The 19,048-nt window shown below is 40.1% G+C and overlaps 2 protein-coding genes across 3 annotated transcripts in view; one reads left to right on the top strand and one right to left on the bottom strand.

Annotated features, from left to right (window-relative positions):
- grm4 (glutamate receptor, metabotropic 4) overlaps positions 1-19,048 on the bottom strand; it is a 285,814-nt gene that overhangs the window by 189,592 nt on the left and 77,174 nt on the right. The gene's annotated exons all lie outside the window — the stretch shown is intronic.
- Positions 5,171-6,040, top strand: LOC109616397 (cyclin-dependent kinase 5 activator 1-like). The gene has a single exon (XM_020051503.3). The coding sequence runs from the start codon at positions 5,171-5,173 to the stop codon at positions 6,038-6,040; it is 870 nt and encodes a 289-aa protein (XP_019907062.3).

The following is a 19,048-nucleotide window of genomic DNA, read 5'->3' as shown; positions in this document are numbered from 1 at the left end:
CCTGTTTGAGTGGGCCAAAATCCCTGCTGCAGTGTGTGCAAACCTGGTCAAGAACTACAGTTGTGGGGACTTGTTCTCCCCACTGTATAGTGCTATTCCACATAGTACTTTGCTTATATTTCCCATGTTTGTGCAGACTAAAAAGTGGTTAGGATTATTATTTTTTCTTTAGGGTGATTTTCCTGTGATGCTAAGCGCTGGGCTCACTGGACGCTCTAGCAATGAGACCATTTGGCTTGACCTATTTACTGTTCAGTAAATCTGGGGTTAAACAGACAAGATGTTGCCATCTAAAGAACACATGAAAACTGTCAAGCCAGACAGTATTTTCACATTGGTAATTTTATTGATAGAATAGGTGCTGTTGCTTTAACAATGTATTTGTAATTTGTCTAAAACAGTGCAAAAAAGTAAACACAACATTTTCAATAATTTTACCTGATACCAGATTATTCATATAGCCTACCAGAATATTGTATTAATCTGAATACGTGCAAGCATTTATTAAACAAAACTATTTAAAGCATTCTACAAGATTAGCATCAGTGAGTTCATCCACAAGAGCCTGGCACCAGACTTTCAAAACTCTCAGGGCAAAGACAAGGCGACCCAGGGCTGGGGGGATGGCATTTGTGTAATTACATTAGCTATAATTCTGTGGGCTATTCAATTATTATTATTATAAGTTTTAACAGCGCGAATGAAATTAATCGCATGTTTCTGATGACTTATGCTATCAGTGTCAAGTCCAAAAAAACAATGTTTTTTTTATTTTTTATATTTCTATATAAGATGTTTTCTTTTTTAAATGCAACTGGAATGCCCACGCTTCGACAATGCAAGATAGCAGTGTCAAGATAACAATAAGTTAGGGCTAAACACCGATGTTATGAACAAAGGTGTCTGTCCCGCTTATAGCACAGAGAATATGCAAACAACATAAGCAAACATTTACTAGTAGAAATTATAGTTTACGTTTATATTAACATGCTTTATTCATTCTTTTAGGCTTTTTCATGGTTATGTTGGTACAGACGCCACTTAGTCATTAAGTGTATGTGATATAAAATTATGTTTAAATATAGAATGGGTCTAATGACCAACCGTTTACCTCTGTAGCAATACACATTAAAACTCAAACACTCGTTTGTAAAACAAATCAGTCAGTGGGTGGAATATATTAATCAGCAAATTAACATTCTATCTTCAAAGTTGATGTGTTAGAAGCAGGACAAATGGGCAAGCATAAGGATCTGAGCGACTTTGACAAGGGCCAAATTGTGTTGGCTAGATGACTGGGTCAGAGCAAATTGCTCAAATTGCTGAAAATGTTAATACTGGTACTGATAGAAAGGTTTAGAACACAGTGCATCACAGTTTGTTGCGTATGGGGCTGCGCAGACCAGTCAGGTTGCCCATGCTGACCCATGTCCAAAAGCGCCATGTGAACATCAGAACTGTGTGCCTCGCTTACCTGGAGAACACATGGCCCCAGGATGCACTATGGGAAGGAGGCAAGCTGGCGGAGGCAGTGTGATGCTTTGGGCAACGTTCTGCTGGGTAACCTTGGGTCCTGCCATTAATGTGGATGTTACTTTGACCTGTACCACCAACCTAAGCATTGTTGCAGACCCTTTCATGACTTGGTTGCCAGATACCACAGGACACCTTCAGAGGTCTAGTGGAGTCCATGCCTCGACGGGTCAGGGGTGTTTTGGCAGCAAAAGGGGAACCTACACAATATTAGGCAGGAGATCATACAGTTATGGTTGATCAGTGTATTTCGCCTTGCACGCAATATAACGTGTTAACATTAGGAGCGACAAATGCCTATGTGAATTTGTAAATCACTGTACTGTAAAAAAATATTATAATAATCTCATCGCTATTACTCTATTGTAGTTAACTAGGCCTTCTGTATGTTAGCTATTACAATAACCAGATACGTTTGCATGTAGCCTACATTATCGCTAGCTATAGCTAGCCCAATGTAGATTAAAGTCACCAGGTTCAAATGTTAATTGAATCAAATGTTACTGTGGAATGTAAATTTATGAATAGGCCCTTCGTAAGAATAAAAGCATTGTTTTTTTTAACAAACAAATATAAAGTACCGGTGAAAACGCATACCTCAGGTTCTTGTTTTTTCTCTTGCTTGTCCTGTTCTCTAGAAGCATGAACAAAACGCTATTCTCCCGAGTGTATTTATTATTAGGAGAAATCACATTTGACTCGCCTACTAGTTTCAACCAGAGTTGCCCAAAGTCGCTTATTATAAGATTGTTCTTAAGATTATATAAGATTATAACATTGGGCTTCATTTTTCAGAATGTCGCTTGGAAATATTAGTTTCCAAAACGCACATTCGTATTTGGGCTTGTGTATGATTTTGATCATGAGACACGCTTCAACTAAGAGCGAGTTTAAATAAATGCTGTAACGTCCCCATCTATTGTCTGGCTCCGCTGTCTACAACGCATCTGGGCTACTATTGGCTACTACTGTGACTGTTCCCCTTCCCCAAACAGTTCAGTGGCTAGAGGTGCGTTCAATAACTTTCGTTTGCAAACAACGGCAAATATATTACCGTTAGCTTTGTATTCTCCATCAATCTGTTCACAAACATAATGGAAATGTAGTAGCCAACCTATCTAGCTAGTAGCTAGCTAGTGATATAAATTTTGGCTTGAAAGGTAATGATCCATGTTTGTGTCACCCCGAGTGTTTTCCGAGCTGACATTAACTACGCGGGGATTATTTTAATAAAACGCGCTAAACTAGAGTCAACGCGTTGCGCGCAGCATTTAAATTGTGCGGAGTTGTATGACTTATCTGCTAGGCCTGCCCCATCCCGCTCCGCCCCATAATCATCCCGCGGCCTTGGTGTTTTGCAAATGTCATGAAGTCCCTGACACTCAGAAATTTTTTTATTGAACCACTGACCAAAGAAATGCATGGTTTGGTTTTCAGATACGATCAGCCACATTAAACCGGTCACATGAATATACAGGTGCTGGTCATACAATTAGAATATTATCAAAAAGTTGATTTATTTCAGTAATTCCATTCAAAAAGTGAAACTTGTATAATGTATATATTCATTCCACACAGACTGATATATTTCGAGTGTTTATTTATTTTAATTGTGATAACAACTAATGAAAATCCCAAATTCAGTATCTCAGAAAATTTCAATATTACTTAAGACCAATATAAAAAAAAGTTTTTTTTTAAATGTTGGCCAACTGAAAAGTATGAACATGAAAAGTATGAGCATGTACAGCTCTCAATACTTAGTTGGGGCTCCTTTTGCCTGAAGTACTGCAGCAATGCGGCGTGGCATGGACTCGATCAGTCTGTGGCACTGCTCAGGTGTTATGAGAGCCCAGGTTTCTCTGAAAGTGGCCTTCAGCTCTTCTGCATTGTTGGGTCTGGCGTATCACATCTTCCTATTCACAATACCCCATAGATTTTCTATAGGGTTAAGGTCAGGTGAGTTTGCTGGCCAATTAAGAACAGGGATACCATGGTCCTTAAACCAGGTACTGGTAGCTTTGCACTGTGTGCAGGTGCCAAGTCCTGTTGGAAAATGAAATCTGCATCTCCATAAAGTTGGTCAGCAGCAGGAAGTGCTCTAAAACTTCCTGGTAGATGGCTGCGTTGACCTTGGACCTCAGAAAACACAGTGGACCAACACCAGCAGATGACATGGCAACCCAAACCATCCCTGACTGTGGAAACATTACACTGGACTTCAAGCAACGTGGATTCTGTGCCTCTCCTCTCTTCCTCCAGACTCTGGGACCCTGATTTCCAAAGGAAATGCAAAATGTACTTTCATCAGAGAACATAACTTTGGACCACTCAGCAGCAGTCCAGTCCTTTTTGTCTTTAGCCCAGGCGAGACGCTTCTGACGCTGCGTCTTGTTCAAGAGTGGCTTGACACAAGAAATGCGACAGCTGAAACCCATGTCTTGCATACGTCTGTGCGTGGTGGTTCTTGAAGCACTGACTCCAGCTGCAGTCCACTCTTTGTGAATCTCCCCCACATTTTTTAATGGGTTTTGTTTCACAATCTTCTCCAGGGTGCGGTTATCCCTATTGCTTGTACAGTTTATTCTACCACATCTTTACCTTCCCTTCGCCTCTCTATTAATGTGCTTGTACACAGAGCTCTGTGAACAGCCAACCTCTTTAGCAATGACCTTTTGTGTCTTGCCCTCCTTGTGCAAGGTGTCAATGGTCGTCTTTTAGACAGCTGTCAAGTCAGCAGTCTTCCCCATGATTGTGTAGCCTACAGAACTAGTCTGAGAGACCATTTAAAGGCCTTTGCAGCTGTTTTGAGTTGTTGTCAGTTATAATTTTCATTAGTTGTCAGTTATAATCATCACAATTAAAAGAAATAAACACTTGAAATATATCAGTCTGTGTGGAATGAATGTATACATTACACAAGTTTCACTTTTTGAATGGAATTACTGATATAAATCAACTTTTTGGTGATATTCAAATTTTATGACCAGCACCTGTACAGGAGATGCAATACTATTAGCGGGCAACACAGAAATTAAAAACAGATGCCTTTCTTTTATCGAAAATTTTATTTATCATGGAGAACTTGGTAGACGTTTTTTTTCAAAGCACCGGGTTTATGATGTTTCTGTATTATGACACAATTTTAGAACTGCTTATTTCAGAACCTTGGACAGTTCCTAAAGTGCTCAACCATAAACAGACACAACCTTCAAAGCCAACAGATAGCTATTGTACAACTCCTCTTAAACTTTATAATCAAAAGTATTTAAACTGTATTTTCTGTATAATATTGTATTATATATTTTTTTGTATTTACATTTTAACATTTATATATATCAACCTGAAATCAGTAAGTAAAATTCAATTTCTTTCAATATGTTATGTGCATTGTAAAACTTCAGATCAACTAATATTCTTAACTGAAAGTGGGGAAGTGTAGGTTATGTTGTTATGGCATCCTGTTGACAGTCAACTACTTATGATTGCTATGGGCTTTAGTCCTAAGCAGTGCATTATATTGGAGAAGAGGTCCATTTAGGACAACGTTTTTCATTTACCGCAGGCTTTACTGATCATGGAATCCACAAAATCTATCTCGAAAACTGAAAAGGCTGTAATCACCGTTGGTAACTTAATGGATGTCCAGACCAGGAAGAGCAGCAAAAACAAGACCCTGAAGCGCTACTCGCCATGGAGACGAACGATGAAGAAGAGCTCCAAGAAAGTTCAGGCCACTGAGAAAACCAACCAAAACAATATCACCCATCTCAGTAATGACAACCTGGTGGAATCTCAGTCTTGCGCCAACCTGTCCACCCTTGGTATGGAGCATCCTCAGTCCTGCAAAAAGCTGTCGACTGTCACCCAGGACCAGAGTTCTCCAGCTGTGGCCAACAGCTCCAGAAATACCACCTCCACGGTGGAGCAGGCCTCCGTGACCAACGCCAACGCGGCCCCAGACACACCCCAGACTGTGACCGACCAGGCCTCTGATACACACAAGAGGTCAGAGATGATCCAAGCCACAACTGGTGAACTGCTGTGGTGCCTGGGTGAGTTCCTGTGCCGGCGTTGCCCCCTGATCCAGGACCTGTCCTCCATGGACCTGGTAACGTGGCTGCGCCTGGTGGACCGGTACCTCCTGGATTTCCAGTATCAGAGTCAGAGCTGCATCAACCCGTCAAGCCTGTGCTTCCTCTACATGCTGTGCCGTGAGGCGGTCTCCTCCGAGGTGGCCACTATGCACGAGCTGCATGCCGTGGTGCTCACCTGCCTGTATGTAACCTGCTCCTACATGGGCAGTGAGACCAGCTACCCCATGAGACCCTTCCTGGTGGACACCTGCAAGCAGACCTTCTGGACGCGCTGTATTTCCATCTCCAATGTGCTCAGTGGCGAGATGCTCCAGATGAACACCGACCAAAACTTCTTCTACAAGGTGTTTGCTGAGCTGAAGAACCAGAGTCAGAAGGAGGACCTGTTCACTGTGTACAAGAGTCAGTGATGGGCCCGGGTCCAAAGAGGGTGGGGGGTTGGGGTGTGGTGAGCTTGGATGGAAAAAAGTATATAATTGATAGATTCTAAGGGTTAATTTGACAGTAGTTGGCTTAAAAAGAACACAGCTATGACTGTAAAGGACTGAAGCTACAACCTGCCATCCCCTTGTGTTTTTGATGTTCTTCTATTTTGGGTTCTGTTTGTTATTTTCTATTATCTTGAACGTAGCTTGTGTCCTTTGTTGTTAGCCCATTAGTGTCACACCTGTTCCCAGTTAGCATTCCCTACTTAGTTTGTTCAGTTCTGTTCCGTCATCATGAGATATTGTTGTTTGTCACTAGTTTTTCAGAATACTAAGCCTGTTTAGATTGTTCCGTTTTTGCCTTCTCAGTGAACTGACTCTAGCCAACCCTTTTTGACTATTCTGCTTGCCTTGTATTTTTGCCTGCTGTTTTTGACTACCTGCCTGTCTTCTCAACTACCTGCCTGCCTAGCGTTTCAGTACCGTCACTTGCCTGTATTGGTTTACTGTGTTTCAACCATTTGCCTGCCCGACCATGATTACCTGCCCGAACCCTTTAATAAATCTGCCTGTCGATCTGCGTCTAGGACCACACCACTTCTGCCTTTCCGGAGTGATTCATGACACTGATGTGTGCACGGCCTACCACAGGAGGGTCAGAGGCACCCTTTAGTGATGGGCGGGTGCTCAGATCATGAATAGATAAACTGCAACTCCGGCATCTGGTCTATTGTCCAGAGGAGAGAGTACAGGAGTGAGGGGAGGCCTGCTACAGTCTGCCATTTACAAATTGGGGGACTTGGGGGGAGTTTGATGGGGAAATTATAGATTTTAAGGGTACATGTAAGAATTAATATTTGACATGAAAGGAAAACACATCTACAGCTTTGACTGTAAAGGACTGAACCTCCAGCATACCACGCCCTGACTGGGGACTGTCTGATGTGTGCACGGCCTACCACAGGAGGGTCACAGGCACCCTTTAGTGATGGGCTGGTTCTCAGATCATGAATAGACAAACTGCAACTATGGCTCTATAGGCTGCGAACTAAACATCCATGTTCCCTCACTGCAGGGAAAGTTCTGGACAACTGGACAGTTCTGCTACAAACAGTATCTGATCTCCCTGCTGAATTGATGTTGCTGTTGGTTTATATTTGTGACTGGATAAAAATGTTTTTGTGGAGACCAGTGGTTTTGTCAGATACACTCACATAGATTAAAGTAATCAATACACCAACTAAAACATCCTGTTTTGTGTATTTATTCTTTAACGATTGATGTATTGATATTCTTTTTGAGACTTTGTTAGAACATGAGGAACTCCCGGACTGGAGAAACAAAGCATTTTGGAAGAAATTACACGTGTTTAAAACATTATATAGTGTTTATATTGCTTGTTATAAATAAGATGCGATGAAAGCCTTTTTCAAATAAAATGTCTAATTCCTCTGGAATTCAAACCACAAGTGTTTATGGGGTTTTTAATATAAATTGACCATATATAGGTTCCAAATAAAGTGCAGCTGCCTAGGGAGTGCTACAGACTATATTTAAAAAGTTGATAAATACAGTAAACCTACAGCTGCATGATGTCAGTCAAATTTTTCGGATCATCACCCAGGGGAAAAGGAAATTTACAGTATTATATCCCCACACACACACAAATAAAGCCAAGGATCAACTAATACTATAAATTGAGATCAACTTATACTGTAAACAGAGATCAACTAATGAGTGCAATGGGCTTTGATCCAAAGCCCCACCGGGACAATATGTATATGTCACTGGCTTCAACTATTTCACAACACATAGTGTTACAAAGTAAAAGCTCACCTTTCTGTTTAACAATCAAGCCAAAGGTACAGTGACTTCAGAAAGGGTCCCACTATGGGAAAATCACTTTAATTAAGACAAATTTAAAAAGCGCAATTCAAACACATCAATGTTCTCTCATGTTCTTCTAGTATTGATGTTGCACACTAATTGCATGCTTTTTAGCAAAAGTAATTTCCACACGATCTGATCTCTTTATTAACATATAGAAGTAGTTACCAAACAAAGTTGTATTGGCTGAACTTGGTCGTGCCTTCAGTAACCATTAAGCTAGGAAAAATGGGGCATGAAAGTTGGAGCACTTCTTTAAAGTTGCCCTATCTGTCCCACACTGCAGCTACAACGCTTTGTCATCCTGAGCAGCACTACCATAAAGGGACTGAGTGTGAAGACATTCAATAGAAACCAAGATCACTGCCTGCTTGGCTTCACTTCACAACAAAAAAATCACAACGGCAATCATGCAATAAGCAACCTTGAAATCTACAAAATCTTTGCTGTAGAAAATATTTGATATCAGTTCATTACTTTAATTCAACCTGCTCAATGGTAGATACTGGCACGTGCAGAACTGCTTTAAGTTTGCAAAATGTTTGGGGTTTCTAGCATGAACTGCTTGTTTTACCTACTGCATCTCAATTGGGTTTAGGTATAGACTTGATATATGCTGCTTTTCAGAGCTCAAAGCATCAAAAAGAAAAATCCAAGTCTCAACCAAAATGTTTCTGTGGACAGTTTAGTCAAAAGTGGAGCTTATTGGTGGAGCAATAACCCACCATTTTGTCAGGTACATCTTCCAGGAATAATTTTGTCAAGTTTTCCTATATTCTTTGCAAAATTACTCATCACTTGGTTATTCCTACAGACAGTGTCAGGAAAACAGACAGTGTTTAAATTATTACCACAATATCCCCTTGAGATCCAGATAATAATGTATCTGATCTAAGTTCTTATAACTGGTATCATCCAAGTAAAGTGAGTCAAGAGGCACTCATTTCATATTATTTTGTAGAGAAACAAAATATGAGCATGCTTAGGAGGAGTGGCATAGTAGCAATTGGTTTCTCATAAATGTAAGTTACCAGTAGTGCTATTCCAAATAGTACTTTGCTCATATTTCTCATGTTTGTCCAGACTAAAAAGTGGTTAGAAAATAAATACACTGTTTTATTAGGGTGTTTTTTGTTATGTTAAACGCTGTGTTACTGGAAGGTCTAGCAGTCAATGAGACCATTTGGGTTGATCTACTGTTTAGTAAATCTGGGGTTAAACAGACGTAAAGATGTTTCCACCTAAAGAACACTAGAAATCTACTAGATTCAAAAGTGAAGGACAGCAAAACTATACATGCCAATGACAACAGGCTGTAGGGTTTGGAGCGTGCATCGGTCTAGATGTGAATCCTCTTAACTGTGCATGGTTTTTGTTTGATTTATCATGATTAAGTGTTTTGCAAAACGTCTCTGGTGCATTTTAAACCTTTCTTTTTTCACCCATATGTTTACAAATCAGAATGCCGTAGCTCCAATACAATAAGTTAACATTTGTTTTTAAAATGGAGGGGCCAGGAAACGAGATGATATTAAAATGGGTTCACTGGCCAAAAAGGTTCGGTAACCCCTGGTTTGTAGAGAGGTGACTAGCACCGGAGGAAAAGAGACCTTCAGGCCAACATGTCAACCTGGCATATTAGATCACTAAAAGCAGGGCTGAGGAGCTGCAGTGTCCTTGAATGACTCTAGGATTCCTTAACTAACATATCCAACTGGCTACACTGCACATTAGCTTCCTCTAATGATATCTATAGACAGAGTAGAGGGGCGGTAGGGCTTCAGAGGGGTTCAGAGCACTAGATCTGGACAGCAAAGTTATGATCCATCGTCTGAAAGGCGAAAAGGTTTGTTTATTGCAGCGGGCATTCTCTGAGGGGCTGCCGTAAAATCCATTAGGATTAATTTAGTTGTGGCATTGTGGTACAGATGCTTTGCCATGCGTCGCCAGTCAATCTCTACATAACCATTTCTTTGGAGGCACAGGCGTAATAAATCATGTCAGTATGTTTTCACCCCTGACACTGAATGAATGTGGAGACTCTTCATTTGCATCTGAAATGGCTTCCTTATTTAGTGCAATATATGTGACCAGCGCTCAATGAAGCAGTGCACTACAAAGTACAGGGCCTTGTTCGCCATTTCAAAGCTCAGCCAGATTGACCACAAGAAGATAGATAAGACGAGCCGTTCCTGTTTTTGAGTCAAGTAGAGTGAATTCATTTGGTTGACCGGACTACAATGAACCACCTCAAGATGTGTCACATGCCACAACCGGGCCAACTTTGAAAAAACACTGAACAGGGTTTCTTAGAACGATGATTTTACAAATGACCTCTAATAGCCCCCAATGAATGTTTTTTGATTTTGCAGGGCCAGTCAAGTGGGAAACACTTGACCACAATCCATGTACTGTAGCTGTGCAAGGACTACGGTCTGATTTAATAAATAAGGCACAGAGCCGAGGACAAATGTTACCCAAACAAATTGTTAACACTGTAATTAACTGCATTCATTGTTATTTCCTACTCTCTATGCGTTGTGTTTCAGGGTTTATACATATTGTAGAGAGCACAAAGCAAGTCGCATGTTATTCCAAGCAACCATATTGGTGGTCTCGCACAAATGGATTCTCAATCGCTACAGCTAGTATAGGGACATCCTAGGTCAGGTACAAAGTGGACAGACACAATATTGTTTCCTGAATTCCCAACAGTCTGCCACAGCCCAGATGAGACAGCCTATGTACCAAAAACCAACACCATGTTTGTACATTTATCTTAATTTAACTGTCACTGCCTGAACCTCGTGTGAAATCAATATTTATATGGACCAATTTTCCTCTATCGTGTAACTTCAAACAATGCCTTTGGACAACAGGGACAAGATGAGGGAATAATTCCAAAAAAGTACAGAGAATGTTGTCACATAATTTTCTTGCCTCGGGGTCAATGCCTAAAACACGACAGCAATCTCAGAGGTGCGTGTTGTGCTTGCATTGTGCCGGGTCCTCACAGTGTGATTGTTTAATGATGATACAGGACAAAGCATACAAGTGTCTGTGCTGGGTTTATTTGAGGCTTTGTATCTTTAACTTCCTGCAGACCATTGAAATAAGATCTGCTTTTGTGCAGGTGGGTCTGTGTCTTAAAAGAAAGCCATTAGGGGCAACACTGAGCACTACTTGAGTTAAAGGTGCCCTCCAGTCACATGATTTACACCACTGACCAGTTCCCTTTCACCTGGTTACAGAGGAGTTTCACCCCCTCAAATCTGAATGAGATTATATTTCTTAAGGTGCAGTCCAGTCAGATGAGGAACATTAAGAGAAGAATTTGTCGGCCCAATGATATGGATTATAATCCTCTCCATCTGGGATATTGTTGATTGGTAACATGTGAATGTATAATTTTTTTAAGGTGGATTCAAAAACTGCTTATTGGTTTAGTGTATTTCTTTCTATCCGCCAATCATCTCAGTCCCAAAAAAACATTCCAGTTGTATTTCTGGAATCTGGAATCTTTCAATCAATCAAATGTATTTTTGTAAAGCCCTTTTGATATCAGCAGTTGTGAGAAAATGCTACAACAACTGCAAGCAACCACAAGAGATTTGTGCTAAGCGGTGTGACTCTTAAGGCTGGCCAGTCCTCTTCTGGCTATGCCGGGTCAGGATAATAAGATTTTGCCTTACTACCATGTGGTATAAAGACCTGGCTAACTGCTCTGGACTACAGTCACCACCACAAGGCTCCTGCCAAGATAAACTATCTTGGCAACAAGACTTCATACCCTCAATATAATTTTACAAATATATAAAAATGCACCTATCTATTTTGAATCAAAGAGATTTTGTCTGGTAATTATGTACCTTCGAGGGAAAAGCTACACAAAACAGTGTCCTATCTTGAAAAGAGGTAGTTTGTCATTTGTAATTGTTTGCCTGTATCAAAACACTGCTTGGATAAATTAGCATAGTTCAGCCAGGAAACGCGTGCGGCAATTTATCAGCGACGCAACAGCTGATGTCAGATCACTCCTATCACAATGTCAGATTTGTACCGGTCTATTTAAACGTCAGGTTATTCAGTCGGATATGCTGATGGTCGTACTAGCACGCGGGTCAAATCCACCCACCACCCCTGCCTCCACCGGTTTGGTCCTCTGTTTCCTTTATGGCGGGAATCGGTGCTTAGCCTACGGGGATTACTATTAATGATATTGTGGTGTCGATATTGTTATTAGCAGTATCGTATACACAATCATGTGTTAGCAGTGAGTTACCCCAGAGGAGTACATTGCTGTACATACATTCTCCAATAAAAGGTTATACTGATATGTGGTGTTTTACCACCTTTGGAGTACTGTGTGTTTTACTTTTTCATACAGCTACACAAACAATACAATAAGAAGTCAAGGGAAGACTACGCTTACATCCCTGACCCACAAAGGGAGGTAGTGAGGAGGCACCAGATTGCGGGAGATCCCATGTAGGAGGCGACTGAGGCCAAAGGAGCCCAGGGGACTGGTGGACTGCAACCAGCTGTTCCAGCACCCTTAACAGATAATCTGGGGCAGACAAAAGTCCACACAACAGAAGGTAAATAAGATAAGCCATTTGCAGAAATATGGAAGTTGCTATAATTAGTCATTCTTATGATGTGTCAGGTTTATTTCTATGCCTCTGTGTAAAATGACAGTGACATTTCATTACTGTAATTGTCTTGTTTTATTCCTAGGGCCACCTCAGGAATAAATGGAAAACCAGAAAACTCCATATACAACCCAGGACTATAAAGAGATAAATAATATTCTTGTTGGTGAATAACAGCACTTTTTAGAACAAATGTCAAAGTCTCTGTTGGGGAACTTTACACACTGGGTATTTCAAACTATCCCGACATAGATAACATTAGCGTTTAATATAAATACCAGGCAAACATGGCATTGCACAGATAAAAGGAGTATGTTTCACATGACAAAGTATTTTTTTTTTTACAATGTCTACAACTGAGCCCCCGAATCTCCTACAATAAAGAGGGTAACCACTAATAAGAACTTTAGAGTTATTGATAGATGAGGGTCTCACCTTAAACCTTACAAAGGGGATCAGGCTCAGGCTCAAGTTCTTAATAATTTAAGATAGTTATTTAGAAGCAAGAACATGCCTTGTTTTCTGATGTATATAACTTCTGCCATCTGATACTTTGGCTAGTTCCCTTTTGCAAATTTCTTTTTTTATCTCAAATAGCCAATCGGAATCACTGTACATACTCCCGCTCACAGAGAACCATGTTGACACACGATTAACAGTCTGTAAACTGCATGCCAGCATTTTTTCTACTCAAAACATTCAGTTGGTCCTCAGTTGTCAAAATGTAATTTCAAACCACGCTAGACATATTCAATATCACCTTCTCTAGAAAATACATGATCATGTGTGACTTTCCACATTTTATTGTGTTATGAAACGTGTGTTTTTGGCCCAGATCAACACAAAAAATATATGTGAAAGTTGAAGTATAAATATAAAACAGAAAATAAGTGATTGCAGAAGTATTCACACCCTATGCTCTGATACCAGGTGTCTTTAAAAGTCATGTAATTAGTATGTGAGTCCATCTGTGTGGAATCAAGGTGTTTCACATAATTTCAGGTTAAATACTCCCAACTCTGGAAGTGGAAGTTCCGAAAGTTGTTTCTTGCAAATTCTAACAAAGACTACATAATAAAGACAAAGGAACATTCAAAGCAAATATATATATATATATATAAAGCACCAATCATGTATGAACTTTTTAAAGACATTAAATATGCCACAGAACTCAGCAAAGTCCATTAATAAGAAATTAAGAGAATATGGCACAACTGTGAATCTGTCCTCAAAAACTGAGCATCCAACAAGTGGCCTATGGCAACTATAAAGGATTTACATTTTCCACGGCAAAGCTGGGAGACACTGTGCATACTGCAACAACAGCCCGGGTGCTTCACAAAAGTGGCCTTCATGGAACAGTGGCAAAAGAAAACATATCAATTCTCAGCTTTTGCCAGAAGGCATTTGGGTGACCAAGTGGGAAAAGATTACATGATCTGCTGAGACCAAAACAGAGCTTTTTCGACCTCAACCCTTAGCATTATGTTTGGTGCAAGCCTAACACCACGCATCATCCTGAGAACACCATCCCTACCGTGACAAGGTTGCCACTGGCCATCAAACCACTAATCTGCTAACCCCATACCTTACCAAGTCCATGGTCACCTGTTAACTACAGATGTGCTAATATAGTTCTTGAAATCAAAATATACCTATTTTTCATGAATTCTAATATGTTGGTATCAGGATTCATCCAAGACGTTTGCTAACAAATATATTACTGTTCTTACATTGGTTGGCATACTTTCTTCTGGTGGCATTGGTGTAACTAGGTTTTTCAGTGGTGTCAATAGTGGTTTTGTCCATTAAATCGTTTCAGTAAAAAGCTGAGGGATAGGACTGGGAAAATGTAACCACAGCAGAGCTATGAATGTGAGGATTCTTCACTGAGGAGTGACTTTGATCTTTTTCAGCCTATGAAGTGAAATCTTAAACAGATTTCATTGTATCATTTAACATGGTGTGATTCAAAATATGTGCAACTTAATCAAATGATTGTCATACATTTAGGCTATTAAATTTAGTTATTATAAGGCTCTAGAAGGGCGTTTTTTTAAAAAACATTTGACATGGACCTAGTACACAATGTGGCCTATACATTACATTTTTTACATCTCTCAAAGATCAGTAAAAAATAGTTGCGATCAAGAAGATAATTAATAGTTTAATACTGTATATTAAACTGTAACAAAAGGATAAATGTGTGTTTCACAATTGTGATAAAAAAAATTATACAATAAGAATACATTTTCTCCAGGGGCGTTTTCTTTTCACCTGGAATGAAAAAGTAGAGAGTGGCTTGCTCACCAAACACCTGCAGGCTAATACAACAAAATAGGCACAGGCAGACACTTTCTTCACACAAATCATAATACAATCTTAATACATATTTAATATATATTTAAGTATACACTTATGCAACCAGGTTATTGTAAGGTTTTTATTTTTCATTTTCCCCCCTCGAATATTTCAGTTTGTTTTTCAATTGAATTGTTCACATTATAAGTTTTGGTTGTTTACTAGTGCTAGGTAGTTAGGTCCTACTACATACAGTTGACTAATGCAGCTACCTACACACAACTTAGTTTTGCTAATGAAAAAGAAACATTTTATGTGACTGGGGAACATTTCTGTCTGAGCCAAGCAAACTGCCTACTGTCGGCAGCCTTTTTTAGGGAGGCGAATGTATCAGAATTGGTCCAAATAGGCTCCAAGCATCAGACCTAAAATTCAATTTACCATTACAGCTGCATGAGGCGTTGTTTCCCATATGTGCTCTAAACAATGAATTGTTCCATCTGTTAAGGTTTGTTGTCATCGCATTGGTCATCTGCTTCTGTTTTGTCTTGTCGGTGTTCTCTAGAATGATGTTGTATCAGAAAGAATCCTTACATCAAATCCCTTAAAAAGTCTTACTTTTACATACAGTATGGTATTGAACTTAGTTTCAAGATTGGAAACTATACTCAAAGAAATATTGTAAGGAAAAAGTGCTGCTGAAAGTCACTAATGTAATACAAATATAATAAATCTTCATAGTTATAGGCTAATATTATCTGTCCTAGTTACAGTATTCTGAAGTTCAAACGGTCATATATAACATATAATCCGTGACTGCCTCAGAGAAGAGAGAGTGAATTCTTTTGTGTGATGGAGGGTAGATGACTCATAGAAGCTAGCTACATATGCTGTATCTTCATTTGTTCATGCTGTTGCAGGAATCTTTCTTCACCACAAATACAAAAGTATAGTGTATGAAATGTATTTGCCATAAGAATATATCAAACCCTACAAAAAAATTATCTTTTAATTTTAATCCACACAAGAATTCACATAATAATTCAGTAATTCCTGCTGGTGGCCAAACTCACTTGATAAGTAAAGGATCTCTGATGTACACAAATTGATCATTATGCTGAAAATGTGAATGCAGTGCATTTTGACTTGTTAGTGTGTTTTTTACGGTCATAATTGGCAATGTTTGAGTATATGTAGGCTTTATAACCGACAGTAGGACAATTTATCACTCCATGTTTGCTGATACAGTGTATAGAACTGTCACTCCGATATCTCCATCAAATTTCACTATTCCAAGAATCTTTGACTGTCATGACTCGAATGTGCAAAGTCATTCATATATATATATATATATATTAACACCCAGTTGGTCTGTTTCTCATGACCACCTCATCTTTACAATAACAAGATATACACTCACCTAAAGGATTATTAGGAACACCATACTAATACTGTGTTTCACCCCCTTTCGCCTTCAGAACTGCCTTAATTCTATGTGGCATTGATTCAACAAGGTGCTGAAAGCATTCTTTAGAAATGTTTGCCCATATTGATAGGATAGCATCTTGCAGTTGATGGAGATTTGTGGGATGCACATCCAGGGCACGAAGCTCCCGTTCCACCACATCCCAAAGATGCTCTATTGGGTTGAGATCTGGTGACTGTGGGGGCCATTTCAGTACAGTGAACTCATTGTCATGTTCAAGAAACCAATTTGAAAAGAAACCTTTGTGACATGGTGCATTATCCTGCTGGAAGTAGCCATCAGAGAGATGGGTAAATGGTGGTCATAAAGGGATGGACATGGTCAGAAACAATGCTCAGGTAGGCCGTGGCATTTAAACGATGCCCAATTGGCACTAATGGGCCTAAAGTGTGCCAAGAAAACATCCCCCACACCATTACACCACCACCACCAGCCTGCACAGTGGTAACAAGGCATGATGGATCCATGTTCTCATTCTGTTTACGCCAAATTCTGACTCTACCATCTGAATGTCTCAACAGAAATCGAGACTCATCAGACCAGGCAACATACTTCCAGTCTTCAACTGTCCAATTTTGGTGAGCTCGTGCAAATTGTAGCCTCTTTTTCCTATTTGTAGTGGAGATGACTGGTACCCGGTGGGGTCTTCTGCTGTTGTAGCCCATCCGCCTCAAGGTTGTGCGTGTTGTGGCTTCACACATGCTTTGCTGCATACCTTGGTTGTAACAAGTAGTTATTTAAGTCAAAGTTGCTCTTGAATCAGTCGGCCCATTCTCCTCTGACCTCTAGCATCAACAAGGCATTTTCGCCCACAGGACTGCCGCATACTGGATGTTTTTCCCTTTTCACACCATTCTTTGTAAATTCTAGAAATGGTTGTGCGTGAAAATCCCAGTAACTGAGCAGATTGTGAAATACTCAGACTGGCCCGTCTGGCACCAACAACCATGCCACGCTCAAAATTGCTTAAATCCCCTTTCTTTCCCATTCTGACATTCAGTTTGGAGTTCAGGAGATTGTCTTGACCAGGACCACACCCCTAAATGCATTGAAGCAACTGCCATGTGATTGGTTGATTTGATAATTGCATTAATGAGAAATTGAACAGGTGTTCCTAATAATCCTTTAGGTGAGTGTATACGCATTGCATGAACTCTCTCACAGAATATTATTTTGTTAACAGGCAGTTTATGATATTTGGTTAACTGGTATTATTTTCTAGGGAGAAAAGCTGCATGCCACAAATCCTGAGTTAGTTTCAAGGGAACTGTGATATACAAAGCTGGGATGTACTGTTTGTGTTCTGTTTTGGAGATGTGTCTGTTTAAAGATTCATGAGAGAGGCCTGAACACAGTGATATCAGGAACACCTGGGCTTAGTGTTAGATTCAGAGGCAGGGGCAGTAGTTGGAGCTCTGAGACAAGCTCACAGGACACCAGATGGCATCAGTGGTATTGACGAGTCAGCACATGGACAGACCAAAATCAAAATGTACTGTCTTAAATTCAAGCAGAGAGCTTTAAGAAGTGCTGAAGAAGCAATGTACAGTAATTGGAGAAAATGCCAACTGTATAATAATAGCCTGATTGTAAAGACTGTCTAAAAAAATATGAGAAAAAGGGTTGGAAGATATTTAATAAACACAGTGTTGCACATTACTTAAGTTCTGTATGTCTACTCCTAGAGAATACATAACTGTATATATCAAGCCCTATGAATACAGATTGTCAAATTATTATTCAGAGGCGTAGAGCATTGGAGCTATTATCATGGTTGTATCTTGTAGGTCAACCAAAACACATATTCTGCACATCCCCTTTGCTTTTTCAGTGCAAATGGTGTCTTAATCAGGCATCATCTGAGTGTGTTGAACAAAGGTTTATCAGTCACCTTTTTCTACCATTCCATCAAGCTGTATAACAATACAAATTGGTGCACACTTTGTGTAAATGCATGACCAAAAAAGGCAGTGGAACTCGCTCTACAAAGTACAGTTCCATTGCTAATGAATGTACCTGTGGCTTGCCAAAACGCATCAATACAATCCACTTTGAAAACAAACTGGACACCCTCCCATCCCCACCATGCAGCATTTCCTCTGCAGACCTGCCAACGTACACTAATTAAATGCCAGAAATTAATTTGAGTGAATCCCAGTGTCTCCACACAGCGTGCAGTGCACATGAAGACTACCACATCGGGGCCCTTTGCCACTACGGATGGTGATTAGCTGCTGGTGCTCCAACTTCCTGTGGTGGGATTTCCACACACACACACACACACACACACACACACACAAAGACAACGTAACTAGGAGGCATGTTTCTGGGCACTAAAAGCCATGTTTATGGCTGTGCTGGGAATTGACTACTGGGCCCGGGGTTGGGTAAGCGTCTTGAGTTGGAACTAATCCTGACCTAAAGGAGCAGTTGTATGGTGGCTGGAGCTGTGTGGGGATGGGAAAGGCCATAATGAATAGTGAGAGACTGCTGCAAGGATCAAGTCTGTCCTGATGGTAAAATTGTGTTTGAGTTGCACAGATAACACTAGCATTACCACCGGCCTAGTCACCTGCTGACAACAATTGCCCGCAAGACTATTGAGCTGGTCCTTTGGTGTGCTTCCCATGTTTGGTTTGATTGTGCTGAAATTTGAAAGTCGAGTGA

Source organism: Esox lucius, chromosome 12, assembly GCF_011004845.1.
Source record: "Esox lucius isolate fEsoLuc1 chromosome 12, fEsoLuc1.pri, whole genome shotgun sequence".
NCBI classification, from domain to species: Eukaryota; Metazoa; Chordata; class Actinopteri; order Esociformes; family Esocidae; genus Esox; species Esox lucius.
The sequence above is the reverse complement of the archived record's forward strand: the minus strand, read 5'-3'. Positions and strand labels throughout refer to the sequence as shown.

Coding starts and splice junctions, on each gene's coding strand:
- LOC109616397 (XM_020051503.3), top strand. CDS start 5,171: ATGGATGTCCAGACCAGGAAGAGCAGCAAAAACAAGACCCTGAAGCGC.